Source organism: Pan troglodytes, chromosome 4, assembly GCF_028858775.2.
Source record: "Pan troglodytes isolate AG18354 chromosome 4, NHGRI_mPanTro3-v2.0_pri, whole genome shotgun sequence".
NCBI classification, from domain to species: domain Eukaryota; kingdom Metazoa; phylum Chordata; class Mammalia; order Primates; family Hominidae; genus Pan; species Pan troglodytes.
This window is the reverse complement of record NC_072402.2, coordinates 43,689,118-43,705,264: the sequence shown is the minus strand read 5'-3', so window position 1 is coordinate 43,705,264 and position 16,147 is coordinate 43,689,118. Positions and strand designations below refer to the sequence as shown.

At 39.5% G+C, this 16,147-nt stretch overlaps 1 protein-coding gene across 5 annotated transcripts in view; it reads left to right on the top strand.

Annotated features, from left to right (window-relative positions):
- Positions 1–13,652, top strand: part of PTCD2 (pentatricopeptide repeat domain 2) — a 38,521-nt gene extending 24,869 nt beyond the window's left edge. For 2 of the 5 annotated variants that reach the window (XM_063810107.1, XM_063810108.1), the window contains 2 exons: positions 7,080–7,193; positions 12,644–13,652. In XM_063810107.1, the coding sequence (XP_063666177.1) occupies positions 7,080–7,193; positions 12,644–12,868 (339 nt within the window). In that variant the 3' untranslated portion in view covers positions 12,869–13,652. 5 annotated transcript variants of the gene reach the window in all.
- The last annotated feature ends 2,495 nt before the right edge of the window (positions 13,653–16,147 follow it).

Genomic DNA, 16,147 nt, shown 5'->3' with positions numbered 1-16,147 from the left:
TTAACAATTTATGTTCAGAGTAAAGACAGTAAAGACAGGCATAAGAAATTATAAAAGTATTAATTTGAGGAACTAATAAATGTCCATGAAATCTTCACAATTTATTTTCTTCTGCCATGGCTTCAGCCAGTCCCTCCATTTGGGGTTCCTGACTTCCCGCAACAAATAGTTGCTATCTTTTTGTTGTGGGGATTAAAATAAATTATGCATATAAAATAGTTAGCATAGTGCCTGGCAGGTAGTCTGTTCAATGAATATTTGCTAATACTAATAGTATTTTTTTGACATGAGTTAAATTAAAAGGAATATTCATTTGTACTGAATCCTAGAACCTAGTGAATAGGAATTATGCATAACTCCAAACTTCTGAAAGAGTCATACTTAAAGATAATAATGCTTTTCAGTTCTGCCCATAGTAGTTATCCTCAAATGTCATCCCACACCAGTGCCCAGGTGACTTTTCAGAGAATGACTAGATGAGTATTTATGGTAAATTTTGGAGAACAAGGTCAGGCAAGAAGTGTGCAATAAGAATTCCTCATATTGGACCTCAACTTTACTTTTCAAAATGCTTTTACATGAGAGAAAGGTGAGCCCAAGGAACCAGAAAGATGGAGAGAGTGATAACAGAGAACTTGAAAAAATGAAATGGGTTTGTAATGGAAGAAACAAAATACTAGAAAAATATTGACAAAGAGACATTTTAGTTTCAAAGGGCATAAACTTGGAGGGCATGAACTCAACTATATACACCTGGTAATGGATTTGATATGAACTGATGAATGCCATAAGAAAGCAGGGAAGTATGAGGGCTCAGAAATGAGTTTATAAGGCATTAATGGTGAGGCAGAGGAAGCACCAGAAAAGAGAGGGAAGGACTTGCAGCTGTGTAGAAATCCAAGCGGCTGAGAGCCCTCCCTGTCTTAGCCTGCTGCAGGTAGCTCCTGTTCATCTTAGGGGCTGAAGCAGAAACTACAGGTCTGAGCAGGTGGGTCAGCCTGAAAAGCTCACACGCTAAAGCAGGTCTGGGAGGCCAAGGTTGGCAAAGGTCCAGAGTCCAGAAGGTCAGGTCATTTGAGCAAGTGATACCAGTAAGCTAAACAGACTGGGAAGCCTGGTCTTCCAGCAGGCACACTATGTCTCTGACTTATCTGCTTCCTACTGGATATGGACAGCTCTGGTATTCCAGTATATAATTGCTTCTGAGAGAGAGAATGGCCTTCAGATGTCCCATCTATCATGATGGGACAGAATAGAACTGCTGGGATTAGCAAGATACTCTTCCACTAAAGCTAAAGCTATCCAAGTCTCTGATAACATCAGGAAGGAAATAAAGGAGAAAAGGGGGAGAAGTGTTTTACTTGGATCATTGATCACTTTTCCTAGAATTGAAGCAAGGTTGAGGGTTTCAGTAAGAGTTGGTGATAAGAAATCAAACAGTGAGGTAAGCAGGTTTTAATTTATCTAAGGTATCATGCTTGGTACTTTAGATTTGTTATACAACTCTATCAAAACAATTTTTCTCCACATTATAGATGTGGAAAATGAAGATTCAAGGGTAAGTAAATTACCTTAGTTCTCCCAACTAATTAAATAGCAGAGTCAGGGTTTTAACACCAACAACTCTGTCTGACTGCGAAGCCTAGGGTTTCCCCGCCACTCCAGACCTACAGAGATGAAAAAGGTGCGTCTCTTTTATCCAGGACTGGGATTAGTGGCTCCTCTTGAATAATAAAAAGAACACAAGACTGGATGTCAAAAACCATGATCCCACTAGTGCATGTAAGCCACCTCTGGATTTAGATTTCTCATCTCCTTCCATCCTGGCCTATCTCTCACAGTTATAAGAATCTGGTAATGGGCTGGGTGCAGTGGCTCATGCCTGTAATCTTAGCACTTTGGAAGGCTGAGGTGGGTGGATTATTTGAAGTCAGGAGTTCAAGACCAGCCTGGCCAACATGGTGAAACCCCATCTCTACTGAAAATACAAAAATTAGCTGAACGTGGTGGTGTGTGCCTGTAATCCTGGCTTACTTGGGAGGCTAAGGCAGGAGGATTGCTTGAACCTGGGAGGCGGAGGCTGCTGTGAGTGGAGATCACACCATTGCACTCCAGCCTGGGCAACAGAGCGAGACTCTGCCTCCAACAACAACGAAAATAATCTAGTAATGATTTGATTTTTTTTTTTTCCCCCAAATGAGAAGGTGCTTTGGTGGAGCTAAACATGAGCCTGCTGAGCATGAGGCTGTCCATTCCCAATAAGAGGAGCAATGCAGGGCATGATGAAAAAAGTGTGTGCTTGCCCACCAGGCAGCAGGAACAGCTCCTTTCCTCTGAGGGCTGGAAAGGAAAGTCAGCCTATGGATGCAATGGAATGGGCGTGTTTCAGGCAAGGACTCTATAAGTAACCTTGAAGTGATACTGAGTATGAATCATCCTCTCTGAACTGCGTCACAGAATTACCCACTGTCGGGAAACTTAAAGATAGTTTCAGTGTTTTAAAATTCTCAGGAAATTCTTTCAAATGTTCAACCCAAATTTCTCATGTTGCAATATAAGCCTATGTCATCTTCCTTGGGGATGATGAAAAAGATATGGTTGCCATTCTCAAGTTTAGTAATCTTTTAGATTCTAGGTCTCTGTTAGTAGAGCACATTTTAAAAAATGACTGCATGGACCTTAGCTTCCCCAAGGCTGACTCATCTACTTGAAATCCTTAAAGGCAGCTTGTTAATTATTGAGAGATGGAAACTGACAGATAGGCTGAGTAGTGTCTGTTTAGTCAGTATTCACAGAAATCAATGAAACTTTTTTCTGATATACTTTAAAAATTAATGCTTTATGCTAAAATCTTTTGCTACTGTCAACTGAAATTTGAACTTACAAATTTTCTCCCTGACTTGATTGTTTTATTAAATTGCTCCTGTTGCCAGTGTGACCCAGAGGGCCCAGTTTCCTATTTTCCCAGCTAATACGTAATACATACTGCAATGATTTAACAGATCTCATCAAAACACATGTATGTTGACTCTGCCCTTTCAGTCTGAATTTAAACTTCTCAATTTCAAACATAGACCCTCTTTAGCAATGCTGCTTCACATCAAAGAATTAATTTCCACTTCCAAATATGTCTGAAAATAGCAGAGACCAGTGCAGGGTAACTTTCCACTGATCGTATTTGAATTCTAATCATTTATGTATAAACCTGGCATGTCTCCAATTGGAGATCCATTTTGGAATTGAATTTACCTTGCAAGGGAATTGACAAGTGGTTTTGCTGCTTTTATCATTCATTTGTTAATACAGGTGAATGTGTTAATGCCCCTTTCTCCTACCCACTTAGGTCACCCTAAAGTTCTAGCTTATGCTGGGAAGTCTAGGGTGCACAGGGAGGAAAGGAGACAGGACTCATTTCTCACAAATTCCTTCGTGGCAGCATCTTACTCATATGTGTGAGTTAAGAATTGCATTTGTTTGGGAGCAATGTAGACTCCAAAAATAAAAATAAAACCTGTACAAATTAGAGCCTTTATTTTTCTTCCATGTAGAAAACGAGTCTGGTCAGTCCACGCCTTGTGTGGCATTCCATGATGTCATCAGGAACCCAGCCTCTTTCTATGTTTCTACTCTACCATCTTTAACACGTGACTTCCATTCATTATATCCCTGGTCCAGCAAGAAGTAGGAAAAATGGGAGTGGACAAAGAAGTTCATCCCTTTTAAAGACGCTTTCTCAAATGTCTCATCTAACAACTTGTACTGATGGTGTTATTGGCCAGAACTTAATCCCATGACCATACCTAATTGCAAAGAATACTGAGAAATAGTCTTTGAGTTTTGTACATACATGAAAGTGTCTATTAAGGTTAGGGAGTTCTGTTATCGAGAACGGAGGAGAGAATGGATATTGGTTAGAAAACTGGCAGCCTCTACCACACTATGATATCCTACTTCAAATATAGCAAACCTAAAACAAAAATAAAAGAAACAAGAAATGTAAATTTCTGCATCCTCAGGGCTTCTGTTCCCTTTTTTGTTCAAAGGTATCTAGTAATGTATTTCCTGATGCCTCAGAAAATCAAAGAGACAGGAAGCATGTGTTCTTTAAATAGTTTTTCTTACCAAAATTTCCCCTGTTCCTTACCAACTGAGTTTCCCTAGTCTTTTGTTGGAAATCTGTAAGATTAAGGCAATGTGCTGTACCCTACTTTCGTTTTCTTTAGCTGAACCCTGAGACTGGTTTGAGATAAGCCCCTAGCTTTAAACTTTCTCTTTGCCTTTTATCGGTGACTGCCTTATGTGCATTGCCCTTCATCAGTGTATTTTAAGGTAATGAGCCTTATTTTTGAAATCCCTGCTGATTCAGAGATAGTTGCTGGAGGGAGGAAGAGAAGTTGGGAAAACTTAGGAATAAATATTGAAATCTCCCAGGGAGCACATCATTTCTAGCAGAGGGCTCTAGATGGTTTATTTTTGTAAATTGCTGGGGGAACCAAGCTCCTCTTGTTTATTGTTATCGAGGGTTGGCCAGTTGCCTTGTACTACATAGCACTGCATTGAACAAGGTAGACTTGTCTTTGCCTTTGAGAGGACACCACCATCAACCAAACTGGGATGGTTTTTATTAACAAAGGTGTTAAGAACTGTGAAGAGTCAGAGATTTTATCCCACTTGTAAGCTAATGAGTTAGCCTGCCCCAGTTTCACGGATGCTAGTGGAGTATACAAGACACAGAGAAATAAAGGACAATTTATTATGTAGCAGTAGCCAGAATATTAGCATCTTTGCATCAGTTTCCTGAGCCCCAGTTCCTGTGGGGAGACATGAAAAGCTCTATGTGCCTCTTGCACATATAGAAAGTTGCTTTCAAGAGAGGAACCCTAAGCTTAGGAAACCCAAATCTCTTATAATGGCCAGTAAGCATGCCTGTCCTTTGCTTTGGATGCAACACTGTGTTTGTTGTCCACAAACATCCTTGAAAAGATAGTCTGGAATAAAAGCAGTCAGTGCTTTTGCTCTCAAGGCATGCAGAAATTTGAGAGACCCATGGAAAGTTGTCTCCCAAAAAGGGTGTGCTTGTGATTTTGCCTGGGCTTTAGAACACTGAATTTAAATTGGGTTCTTTGTATTTAGTTTACCTGGGATCATTTCATTCTGTTCTTCTGAACCAAAGACAACCCCTCATCCTGATAAGTTACTCAACAAATGCAAAATGTTGCCAAGTAGACTGGTAAGAAAACATAGCTGGTTTAATATAAAAAAGGTAAATCTCTTCCAGGAAAACTATCTTTGTAAGGATCAAGAGCCTTAAAAATGTCTCTACGCTTTGACTTGGTAATTTTACTTCTGGGAATCAAGTCTAAGACATTACCAGTTTTTAAAAGTACATATGTACACATTGTTCAGTATAATAAAGTATGGTATATTTCCGTGATGAATTGCTATGTATGTGTTAAAAATGAGGTTTCTTTTTTCTAATATTAATGCTATGAGGAAATAAATGTCTGTTGTGTAGTAATTGACCAAAAGTAGAATCAAATTTTGGGGATAAGTTAATATATTTGGAAGATTTATACATCAAATTATAAACAGTGGTTGTAACATTGGTTGGTGAGTTCTCAGTTATTCTCACTTTCTTTAAACTTTTTCTTGAATTATACGAGTAAATATTGGTAATTGGGGGGAGATGTGTTCTTTTTTCTTGTGTTAGTTGCACCTGTCTGGTGGAAGATAGGTGGTAGTGTCATTCCGAAAGCACACTACAGTACCCAGTTTTGAAAGTTCATTAATAGATAGCATAAATAGGAGTGCCTCATTAACATTCCAGCCAGCTTCCACTCTGTGCCTGCAGTAACCTGTGTGCCTGCAACTTCCTAAAAACAGAAAACGCTGAAGGTACCATTTGCCCCTAGCCAGTTACTGTTTTCCGTTTTCACACTGCTATAAAGAATTGCCAGAGATTGGGTAATTTATAAAGGAAAGAAGTTTAATTGACTCACAGTATCACATGGCTGGGGAGGCCTCAGGAAATACAGTCATGGGGGAAGGCGAAGGAGAAGCAAGTATCTTCTTCACAAGGCAGCAGGAAAGGGAGAGAGCAGGGGCAACTGCCACTTATAAAACCATCAGTTTTCATGAGAACACACTGACTATCATGAGAACAGCATGGGGGAAACTGCCCCCATGATCCAATCACCTCCCACCATGTCCCTCCCCCGACACTGGGGATTACCATTCGAGATGAAATTTGGGTGGGGACACAAAGCCAAACCATATCACTAGTCTTATGAGATTGATTGTCATATCCTCTGAATCTAGAGGATGTAGAAAGGAGGAAACCAGTATTTTTGTTCTTTGAGTATCTTCTGTATACTGGTATTTTATTTAATGTTCATAAAACCCAAAATGTGAGATCTAAATCTATTTTCCCCATTTTACAAATGAGGGCATTTAAATTGAAAGATTAAGTACCGGTCCAGAGTCACTTAGCTGGTACTTGCCAGTGTCTAGATTTCAGCCCGAGTATCCAGACACCAAAATCTCTGCCCTCTCCAGTGTTACCCGTAAACAAGTTTTGAAGTTGTAGTATTTTATTTTATTTTTTTGAGATGGAGTCTTGCTCTGTTGCCAGGCTGCAGTGCAGTGCCGCAATCTCGTCTCACTGCAACCTCCGCCTCTCAGGTTCAAGCGATTCTCCTGCCTCAGCCTCCCAAGTAGCTGGGATTACAGGTGCATGTCACCACTCTCGGCTAATTTTTGTATTTTTAGTAGAGATGGGGTTTCACCATGTTGACCAGAATGGTCTCTATCTCTTGACCTCGTGATCTGCCCACCTTGGCCTCCCAAAGTGCTGGGATTACAGGCAAAGTTGTAGTTTTTGATTAACTATTGGAAAGCACATTTTGGCTCGTAAGTGTACATTTAAAGCACTTTTTTGAACTTGTGTAAGCAAATAAATTAGGAAGTAGGATCAAAGCAGGGTAGGTGCCTATAAATGAAGGCTTATCTAACCAGGTACATTTCTCAGCATTGAGACACTCACTCAGTCTTGGTTTTGCTTGTGTCTTCTTAATATTCAGATTATAATCCACATCCAGTCAAATATGTTGGAAAACCTGATAAAGACTCTAAAAAATGCTGCAGAAGGAAATTTATCAAAATTTGTGAGAAGACATGTGTTCTCGGAGGAAGTGGTGAGTATGCAAGTGCTGCAGAAATCATTTAAAAGTGAAAGGACACTCTTAAAAATGTCCACTAATTTCTCAATTCTAAAGCTTACCTTAAAGAAATTGCCAAATATGGCAGCTTCTCTGTTGTTCCTGTTTTAAGACTTCCATGTATATGTGCAAAGATTTTTTTTTCTTCCAACAGAATATATCCTCTGAAATTCTAGGAAACTTTTTCCTTTTACCTTATTCTTTTCTCCACATTGTATTCATGGGCCTTGGCTCTCTTTTTCTTCTAGATGATGATTTTACACCTTTTTCCTTTTCCCTCAAGCCTTCAATACCTTCTCCTCACTTTTCACTCTCAGTTGATCACTGTATTTCTTGTTTCTTGGAGAAAATAGAAGTAATCAGAAAAGCATGACTGCTACATAGAGAGCCTCTGGCCCCTTGCCCTATATACCCATGATGACTGGATACATCTCTCACACCAGCCTCTTCAGTCATGCACTGGATCCCATCCTCTCTGACCCACTCCACAGCATCAGTCCAGAAGTTGACTCACTCTTTTGGCTATCATCAGTATCCCCTTCCCTGTGGGTCATTCTTGTCAGCAAACAGTAGGATATAGTATCTCTCATCTTAAAAAAGAAAAAGAGTCTTCTGTACAAATGAAAAGACAGACCATATGTTTAGATAAGAAGACCTAGCCTCATAAAAACTCAGTTTTTTTCAAGTTACTGTGATAATGTAATATGACTCCAATAAAAATATCACTTTGTTTTTTCTGTAAAGGTTAGTTGAAAGAACAAACAAGACTAGCTAGAAAAACCCTGTGAAAGAGGGGCAGTAAGAGTTGCTATGTCTAGCAGATATCAAAGCATGTTAAAGTTTCTATAATTCAAACTGTGGCTTAGGACATGAATAGGGCAGCTAATGGGACAGAATAGAAAGTCCGGATACAGACCGAATTGCAGATACAAATTTAGTGTAACGTAGAGACAAGCATCTCAAATCAATCTAAGTGGATAGACTAGTAAGAAGTAGTACTAGGATAAGTAGAGAGCCAATAGAAAAAGATACAGTTGTATATATTCTTATACCACAAACCAGGATACATTTCAGATGGATGAGAATTTAAATTTTTAAATTGAAACACACAAGTACTAGATATAAACATTAGTAGATTCTTTAATATCCTGGGAGTGGAAAAACTTAGCTTTCAGTCAAAATCCAAATCAGTAAAAGAAGTGATAAATTTGACTAAATAAAAATGTTAAAACCTGTTTTTTCATGTGGCAAAAAGTCCACAAGCAAAGTCAAGAGGTAAGTAATCAATTTTTAATCATACTGACAAAAGGCTAACTAGCCCTAATATTTCAAGAGCTCTTTTTGAGGCCAGGTGCGGTGGCTCATGCCTATAATCCCAGCACTTTGGGAGGCTGAGGCAGGCGGATCATGAGGTCAGGAGATCGAGACCATCCTGGCCAAAATGTAACCCCGTCTCTACTAAAAATATAAAAATTAGCTGGGCATGGTGGTGCGTGCCTGTAGTCCCAGGTACTCAGGAGGCTGAGGCACGAGAATCGTTTGAACTAGGGAGTCGAGATTGCGCCACTGCGCTCCAGCCTGGCGACAGAATGAGACTCCATCTGAAAAAAAAAAAAAAAAAAGCTCTTTTTGAAAATTCTGAGAAAAGAACCAACAACCCTGAAGAAAAATGGGTAAGAGATGTGGACAGAATTTACTAAAAATGAATTGTGAATGGCCTTTAAACTTTCGAAAAGATTCTCTTGCCCATATCAAGAAAATGCTAAATAAAACTACCCTATGATATTTCTCTTGAATAGAAATCTGCAAGTTTGCCAGCCAACTTGGTTGGTGAGGCTCTGAGGAAATGGGCGCTATCATCTGAGGAAATGCTGCTACAGCGAATACAGATTGGTACACTACAAATAATTTCACCCTTTGACTCAATCCTCCCACTTCTTGGAGTATATTCTAAAAATATACTGGCAAATATAAAGAAGTTGTATGTACAAGGCTATTTGTTGCTAGCCAATTTCTAATAACAGCAGACTGGAAAAAAGCCCAAATTTCCATCACTAGACGATTAGTTGTACAAATTAGGGTCTGTTCGTACAAAGGACTGCTATGTAACTCACAGGAAATGAGGAACAGCTACATCATATACTGCTATGGATTACCATTTATATGGATCACTTAAATATGTTTTTAAGTGACAAAAGTAAGATGCAAATGGGTATGTGTAGTATGCCTTAAGAAGGCGGGACCATATAGTTATTTTTATATATTTATGTTTTTGAAAAACACTACGATTAAAAAAACAAAACTTAAGTGGTTGTGTTGATTTTTCAGATCTTTTTTTATAGAAATACTGCTGATTTTTGTATGTAAATTTTGTAACCTGCAGCTTTACTGACTTTATCAGTCCTAAAGGTTTTTTTGATTGAGTCTTTAGGAACCACAGATAATTATTATGCATATTTCAAAAATGCCAAAGAAGTATATTTTAATGTTTCACTGCAGAAAAAGACACATTGGTAGATGATGGATAGTTTTGTTAGCTTGACTGAATTTTTCTACAGTATACACATAGATTGAAACATCACATTGAACTTCATAAATATACACAATTATTATTTGACAATTAAAGTAATTGACAAATTATTTTTTAAATTTAATTTTAAAAAATTAAGAAATAAAAGTTTTGAAAGTGAAAGTGAGGGACGGAAACATGAGTTCTCCGAATGTACCTTGTTTATGTATTTCATTTAGGAACCATGTAAATGCTTTGCAGAACTGTAAAGCAGAGTTAAATAAAAATGAAGAGAAAAAACAGTTCCTAAAAATTGAAAGTGAAATGAAACAAATGAACCCATGTGTCACATTGATGGCTTAAGTACACAAATTGGAATTCTTGTAGGTCATTTGAAATGTAGTAATTTGTGTATCTCTCATAGCATGTAACTTAAGGTGAAAAAAAGAAGTGTAAAGAAATTGTACGTTATTGACAGTGATCATATTGTTAGTAATAATACTGATATTGTCATTTTGACCAACCAAGTGGCCTGTTGGTTGGTCCTCCCTTCCTCCCTCATTTCTCCTGCCTCTCTCTTTTATAGTTTGGTCCAGGCTGATGGCTGAGACAGCAGGATTGGCACTAGAGGGCAGTGGCTGCTTCCTCCTCCTGCCACACTGTTGCCTTCCCAGCCCTGTTCCATTTCCTCACTTCCACCCAAAGGCTTCTTCCTGCTGATAAAAGGGAGCTTGTCAGGAAAATGACTAACTGGATATGGTTGATTTAACGCTTCTTTCTATTTGCAGTCTTAGCTCTGTGTAGGCTGTGATCCACCCAACCCTTTTGGAGTAAGTTTAGAAAAGTAGGGAAAGTAGAAGCATGAACAGATTTTAAAGTGCATAGTCACGTGTGTATGTGTACATGTGAAATCCAACTTCCATTTTCTCAGCAGCATTGTTGTTAACAGCCATTCCTTAGACCTCATCCATCGATACATTGTCACCCATTTGTATGGCTAAAGCACCCGAACAAACTTCATATTGAAAAATACTCATATAAGACTCTTGTACTTAGAAAATGAACCCTCTAGTTCAGTGTCTTCCCTCTGGTTACTGTGGGACCACTCAAGGAACAGCTTGATGAGAAATGGATTGATTCATGTAACTCCAGTAGCTTTTGAGCTAGTTCTAAATATATATGTGTGAGATTGCAAGTGGAGTCCTATATTGTAAACGTCTGCATTTTACAAATGGTGCATTTAATGCTTATGCCAGCAGTTATTTAAAAAGTGTTATGTAGGGAGATAAGACTATAAACTATCATAGGTGCTATTATACCACCACAGGACTATTGAAAATAATTGCTGATTTATTTCTGTAGTTATGTAACAGAACTGTTACAGTTTTTAGATCAAAATTACCTCCAGCTTGGCATGTTTGCTCTGCTGCTTTTAGAAGCCATATGCTGCACATTAAGTCATTTTCACCTTGAACATGAGGACTAAACAAGCTATTCTTTTTTAAGAACATTAAGAAGTGCTTAAGCTGCTTGTCTGCAGGCATGGTTGGGAGCCATTGTCTCAAAGGAAGATATGCAGGTGCAAACAGTGTTATATATTTGGAAGAGGTGGAAGAGGGGCAAAGGATTTGTTAGGAAGCTTGATCCCAATTAAATTCCATCAAGAAATGTGTTGAGATTGTACCCTTGATAAGGATTGAACTAAGTAAAATACTGATTTTATTCAGAAAGCAGCTTCACATTCTCCATTCTAGTTCACCCATTTTGGGGGTTAAATACCATCATATACTTGTGACTCTACTACGTATGCCTCTAGCCCAGACCTCTCCTTCATGCCCCAGACTTGTATATCCAACAACCTTCTAGACATACCCATTTAGATGGTTCACAGCCATCTCAATCAGGTCCAAACAGAGCTCTTGATTTTCCCTTCCAAATCTCGCCTCCCTGTCTTCTCTATCAGGAAATGATAGCACCCATCATCCAGCTATTAAAGCCCCAATTGAGAAGATAGCTTTGACACCTCCCTTTCCTTCACCCATTCAAAAATAAGTCCTTTCAGTGTAAACTCCAAAATATACCTCACATAAGTGTACTTCTCCTTCTTTTCTGTACCTTTCCCAATCTCAACTACCATTGTTTCTTATCTGGGCTATGGTGTGGGCCTCCAGAATAGTCTCCACATTTCTGTACACTCCAGTTCATTCTCTGCAACTTTTTAAACAGAAATGAGATCATTTCCCACTTTAGATGCTCTGATGGCTTTTTTAGAATAAATTTCAAAAAACTTATTGTGGAATATATATAAAGCCTATGTAATTTGGCCCTGCCTCCTCCTGCTCTAATCATTACATTGAACAAAGTTGATTCCACTGGTATATGACCTCCTTTACTTGGTGTGTTTCATTATATATGATGTGTTATTTGAACCCCCCTTTTTTATATTAGGTATGATTTTCAAGTACTAATTTTGAATTTTGTGTGTAGCTTTTGGAATCCCTCATAGTAATACTGCTGTCTGTGTGCCCCAGTACCCTGGTTTTCACGATTTTAGGTGTATACCATACTTTTTTTTTTTTAAGACTCACTCTGTCGCCAAGGCTGGAGTACAGTGGCACGATCACAGCTCACTGCAGCCTCTGTCTCCTGGGCTTAAGTGATCCTCCCACTACACCAACTAATTTTTAAAAAAATTTTTTTACAGACAAAGTCTCACTGTGTTGCCTAGGCTGGCCTAGAAATCCTGTGCTCAAGCAATCCTGTCTCAGCGTCCAAAATTGCTTAGATTAAAGCAGGGGCCACCTCTCCTGGCCTACCATACATTTTTGTTCATGTCCATTTCTTTTTCTTAGGGTTATAGTAAGAATAAGGAAGAAATCTTGCAGAGATGTAATGATGTGTTCTTGCTTTTTTCCAGCTGGCCAAAGTGAGGGAAAAAGTGAAGGATGTGCCTGCCCTTGTGGCCAAATTTGATGAGATCTATGGGACACTGCACATCACTGGCCAGGTCACCACTGATTCTTTGGATGCTGTGCTCTGCCACACTCCCAGGGACAGGAAATCTCACACGTTGCTATTAAACAAGAGGATGGTCAGCCGTCGCACCTTCCAGCCACTCAGCCAGTCCCTGTTGGCTGAGTAACCCTGGTTTCAGTCCACCTATGGATCTGAGGGGCCTGCTTCTAATGAGTTATTGCCTTTCCTAAGAAGCCAGGTATCGCACTTCAGCAGACAGTGTGCTGACACTTGGTCTTCTCCTGAAATTCCCAAATTCACTGAATGGTACCATGCCGATCTCTGAGAAGTTATGTTGCACCACTGTGAAGGTCTAGATGCAAGCTTGGCTCCCTCAGAAAGGCGCTTCCCTTTTGCATGGCTGAGGATCCTTGAAGGAACCTGGTCAGTCTCCAGTTCAGCTTCCGGCACCAGAGTGGAACCCAGTAAGCACCATCAGGAATGAATTTCACTACAAGTGTGGATAACTCTGATTTTCAAAGGAGTAGTTACTTGCAAATTACATCCTTGCTGAATTCAGGAGTTAGAAAACAGCCCAGGATTTTCTCATTGCTCTGCCATCATATATGTCTATGACTTGAGCCCTTGTTTTTCCATCTGCAAAACAATAATGCCTATGTGTCTTTGCATATAGATTTGAAATCTTCATTCAAGGTTTAGTAGGATCATATTTTCTCAAAAATAAGAGAAATAAGGTTCATAAGCAAACTTGATGGGATTGTGGTGGTTTTGTTTTCTCAGCAGCACAAACAAAACCAGAATTTAGCCTTTAGGACTGCTGAGTAAGCCAAATTTAAATGACTACTGCTTTGTTCATGGGTAAGCCATGTGCTTTTCAAAATAAGTGCCACTAAAAACCACATAATGCTTTGGTTTCTATGTGGATAATAAATATTTAGTCCTATAGTTTATCTTATTTGTTAATGATTTTTCTCTCTTGAATGCCTCATATTAAAAAAAAAAATGTGCCATGAGAGCAGTTCAAAGCTGCTTCATACTTATGGTCTCAAATATAGTATGTGTTGAATTTTACCGTGTCTGGTCACCAGTGAGCAGAAGATACACAGTGACCCCACCTCACTTGCTCCTTTTGTTTCAGAAAGCCCAGAGGGTTGCTCAGACCTCAGGAGCTGTCTGCCAAGATTGCTGCAGACTCTTCATTGCCACCTCCAAAACTAAGACTGTTCACTTGGTTGTTGTTCTAAGGCAAGGATTATAGAGTCAGAAATTGTAGACTAGGAGAAGTCTTCTGAGTCTCCTAATTAATTCCTTCATCTTTCAGGTTAAGGAAACGATCCATGCAAGAGAGGCCCAATCTCAACTGTAGACTGTGTCCCAGTAAGAGAGTCACAGCTTCAGGTGTTTGCTGAATCCAGGTCTGAGATCACAATCCCACCTGAGGACAGGATCCACATATGAGAGTCGCACATTGGTATAATTGATTTGTGGTAGAGCTGAGATTAGAATCCAGATTCCTAGTCTAGTATCCTTCCCACTGTACCACGTTATCTCTTTTCAGAGGGGAAAAAGGAGCAGCTCTTAAGAAACAGAATACTAAGGGCCCCCATTACTGTGTGGCCCTGGGCATCCTCAGTTTCCTCATTTGGTAAATGGGGATAATAGTACCGACCTCTTAGGCTTGGTGTGAGGATGAAATGAGATAGGGAATATAAAGCAAGCAGATAGTGGCTGGCACATAGTACATGCAATATGTTTGAAACTAGTTAAGGAATTATAAAAACAAATGAGTTCTTCCTTCTGCTCAAAAATATTGAATTTTTTGTCCTTGTGCTCTGTGAAACATTGAACAGCCCCATTTAGAGAAACAAATTCTCTGCCCTCATAGAATCCTAATTGTTTCTGTATGTGTCTGGTGTTTTGCACATGCGAAAAAAAAAAGTGCTTGGATTTCTCCACTTTCAGTCTTAGGGAATAATAGGGCATGCTTCCTGTCCCCCCAGCTTACTTTTCATCTTCTCCAACTCTCACAGTTCAAATGGCTCCAGTGCTGTGGGTGAGTGTGGCCTTGGTTGTTAGCTAACAACCATTCATTAGCGAAATAACCAAATTTTGTGAGCAGTAAATAGCAACAAGCTTCCCAATCCCTGCTGCCCAGCCGACTGGAAAAACTGGTCCATTCCACCTGTTCCCAGAAACCTCAGTACAGAGGTAGCTATATGCATAATGTTCACCCCAAAGTAATAGATGATTTTAAAGTCTTAAAAGTCCAATAAAACAGTGTTCAGTATAGGTTATGATAGGCATTTCATTCTTTAAAACTCAGTAATTCCTTTGAAAAAATGATGTTTCTTTATAAGCAGTAGTTTGCCTACATCATTTACTTGTTTTTTTCTGCTTTGGGGTTTTTTTTTTTTTGAGACACAATTTCACTCTGTCGCCCAGGCTGGAGTGCAGTGGTGTGATCTCAGCTCACTGCAACTTCTGCCTCCTGGGTTCAAGCAATTCTCATGCCCCAGCCTCCCAAGTAGCTGGGAATACAGTTGTGTGCCACCACACTGGCTTATTTTTTGTATTTTTTTAGTAGAGATGGGGTTTCACCATGTTGGCCAGGCTGGTCTCTAACTCTTATCCTCAAGTGATCTGCCTGCCTTGGCCTCTCAAAGTGCTGGGATTACAGGCATGAGCCACCGCACCTGGCCTACTTATCCCGTTAATGAAAATATTTGATTGGACAGAACATCTTATTCCTTAACTCTGTTATGTGCTTTTGTAGATTGTTTTTACTTACTGTAGATATCTGTTGCTCCAGAGTCCCAGAAATCAGTATGGTGAGTTCAGCACAGTTACTAGAAGGAGACAAAAAGATATCTTCTTAATTAGGTGATATCAGGGATAGTTCTGGTTATTGATTGCTGTGTGGAAAACACTCCAAAACTCAGTGACTTTAAACAACACCAGTCATTGTGTTATTTCTCATTATCCTAAGTACTGACTGGGCTCAGCCAGACAGTTCTTATTCGGGTTCTCATGCAGTTATAGTCATCATCAGATTGTAGCTGCGACTGGCATAATCTCAAAGGCTTCCTTAGTATTTCTGGCAGTTGATGCTAGGACCTCAGCTAGTGCTGGGGCTGGAACATGTCTACACATAGCTTCCCCACAGCATGGTGGCTAGGTACTAGGAGTGACTGTCCCAAGAGGACCAGGCAGAAGCAGTTACATTTTATGACCTAGTCTCAGAAGTCTCATAACATCACTTCCACTAAAGTCCCAAGCCCCCCAAGATTCAAATGGAGGGAGCATATATCCCATCTCAGTGGTAGGAATTTCAAAGAATAAATTCTGTGAAACTGTAGTAGATAGTCTGTTTTCTCCCCTGTTTAAAACCTCCTGAGGACCTCACATGCTTCTGGATAAAGCTCAGGCTCTTCAACATGGTTTAGAA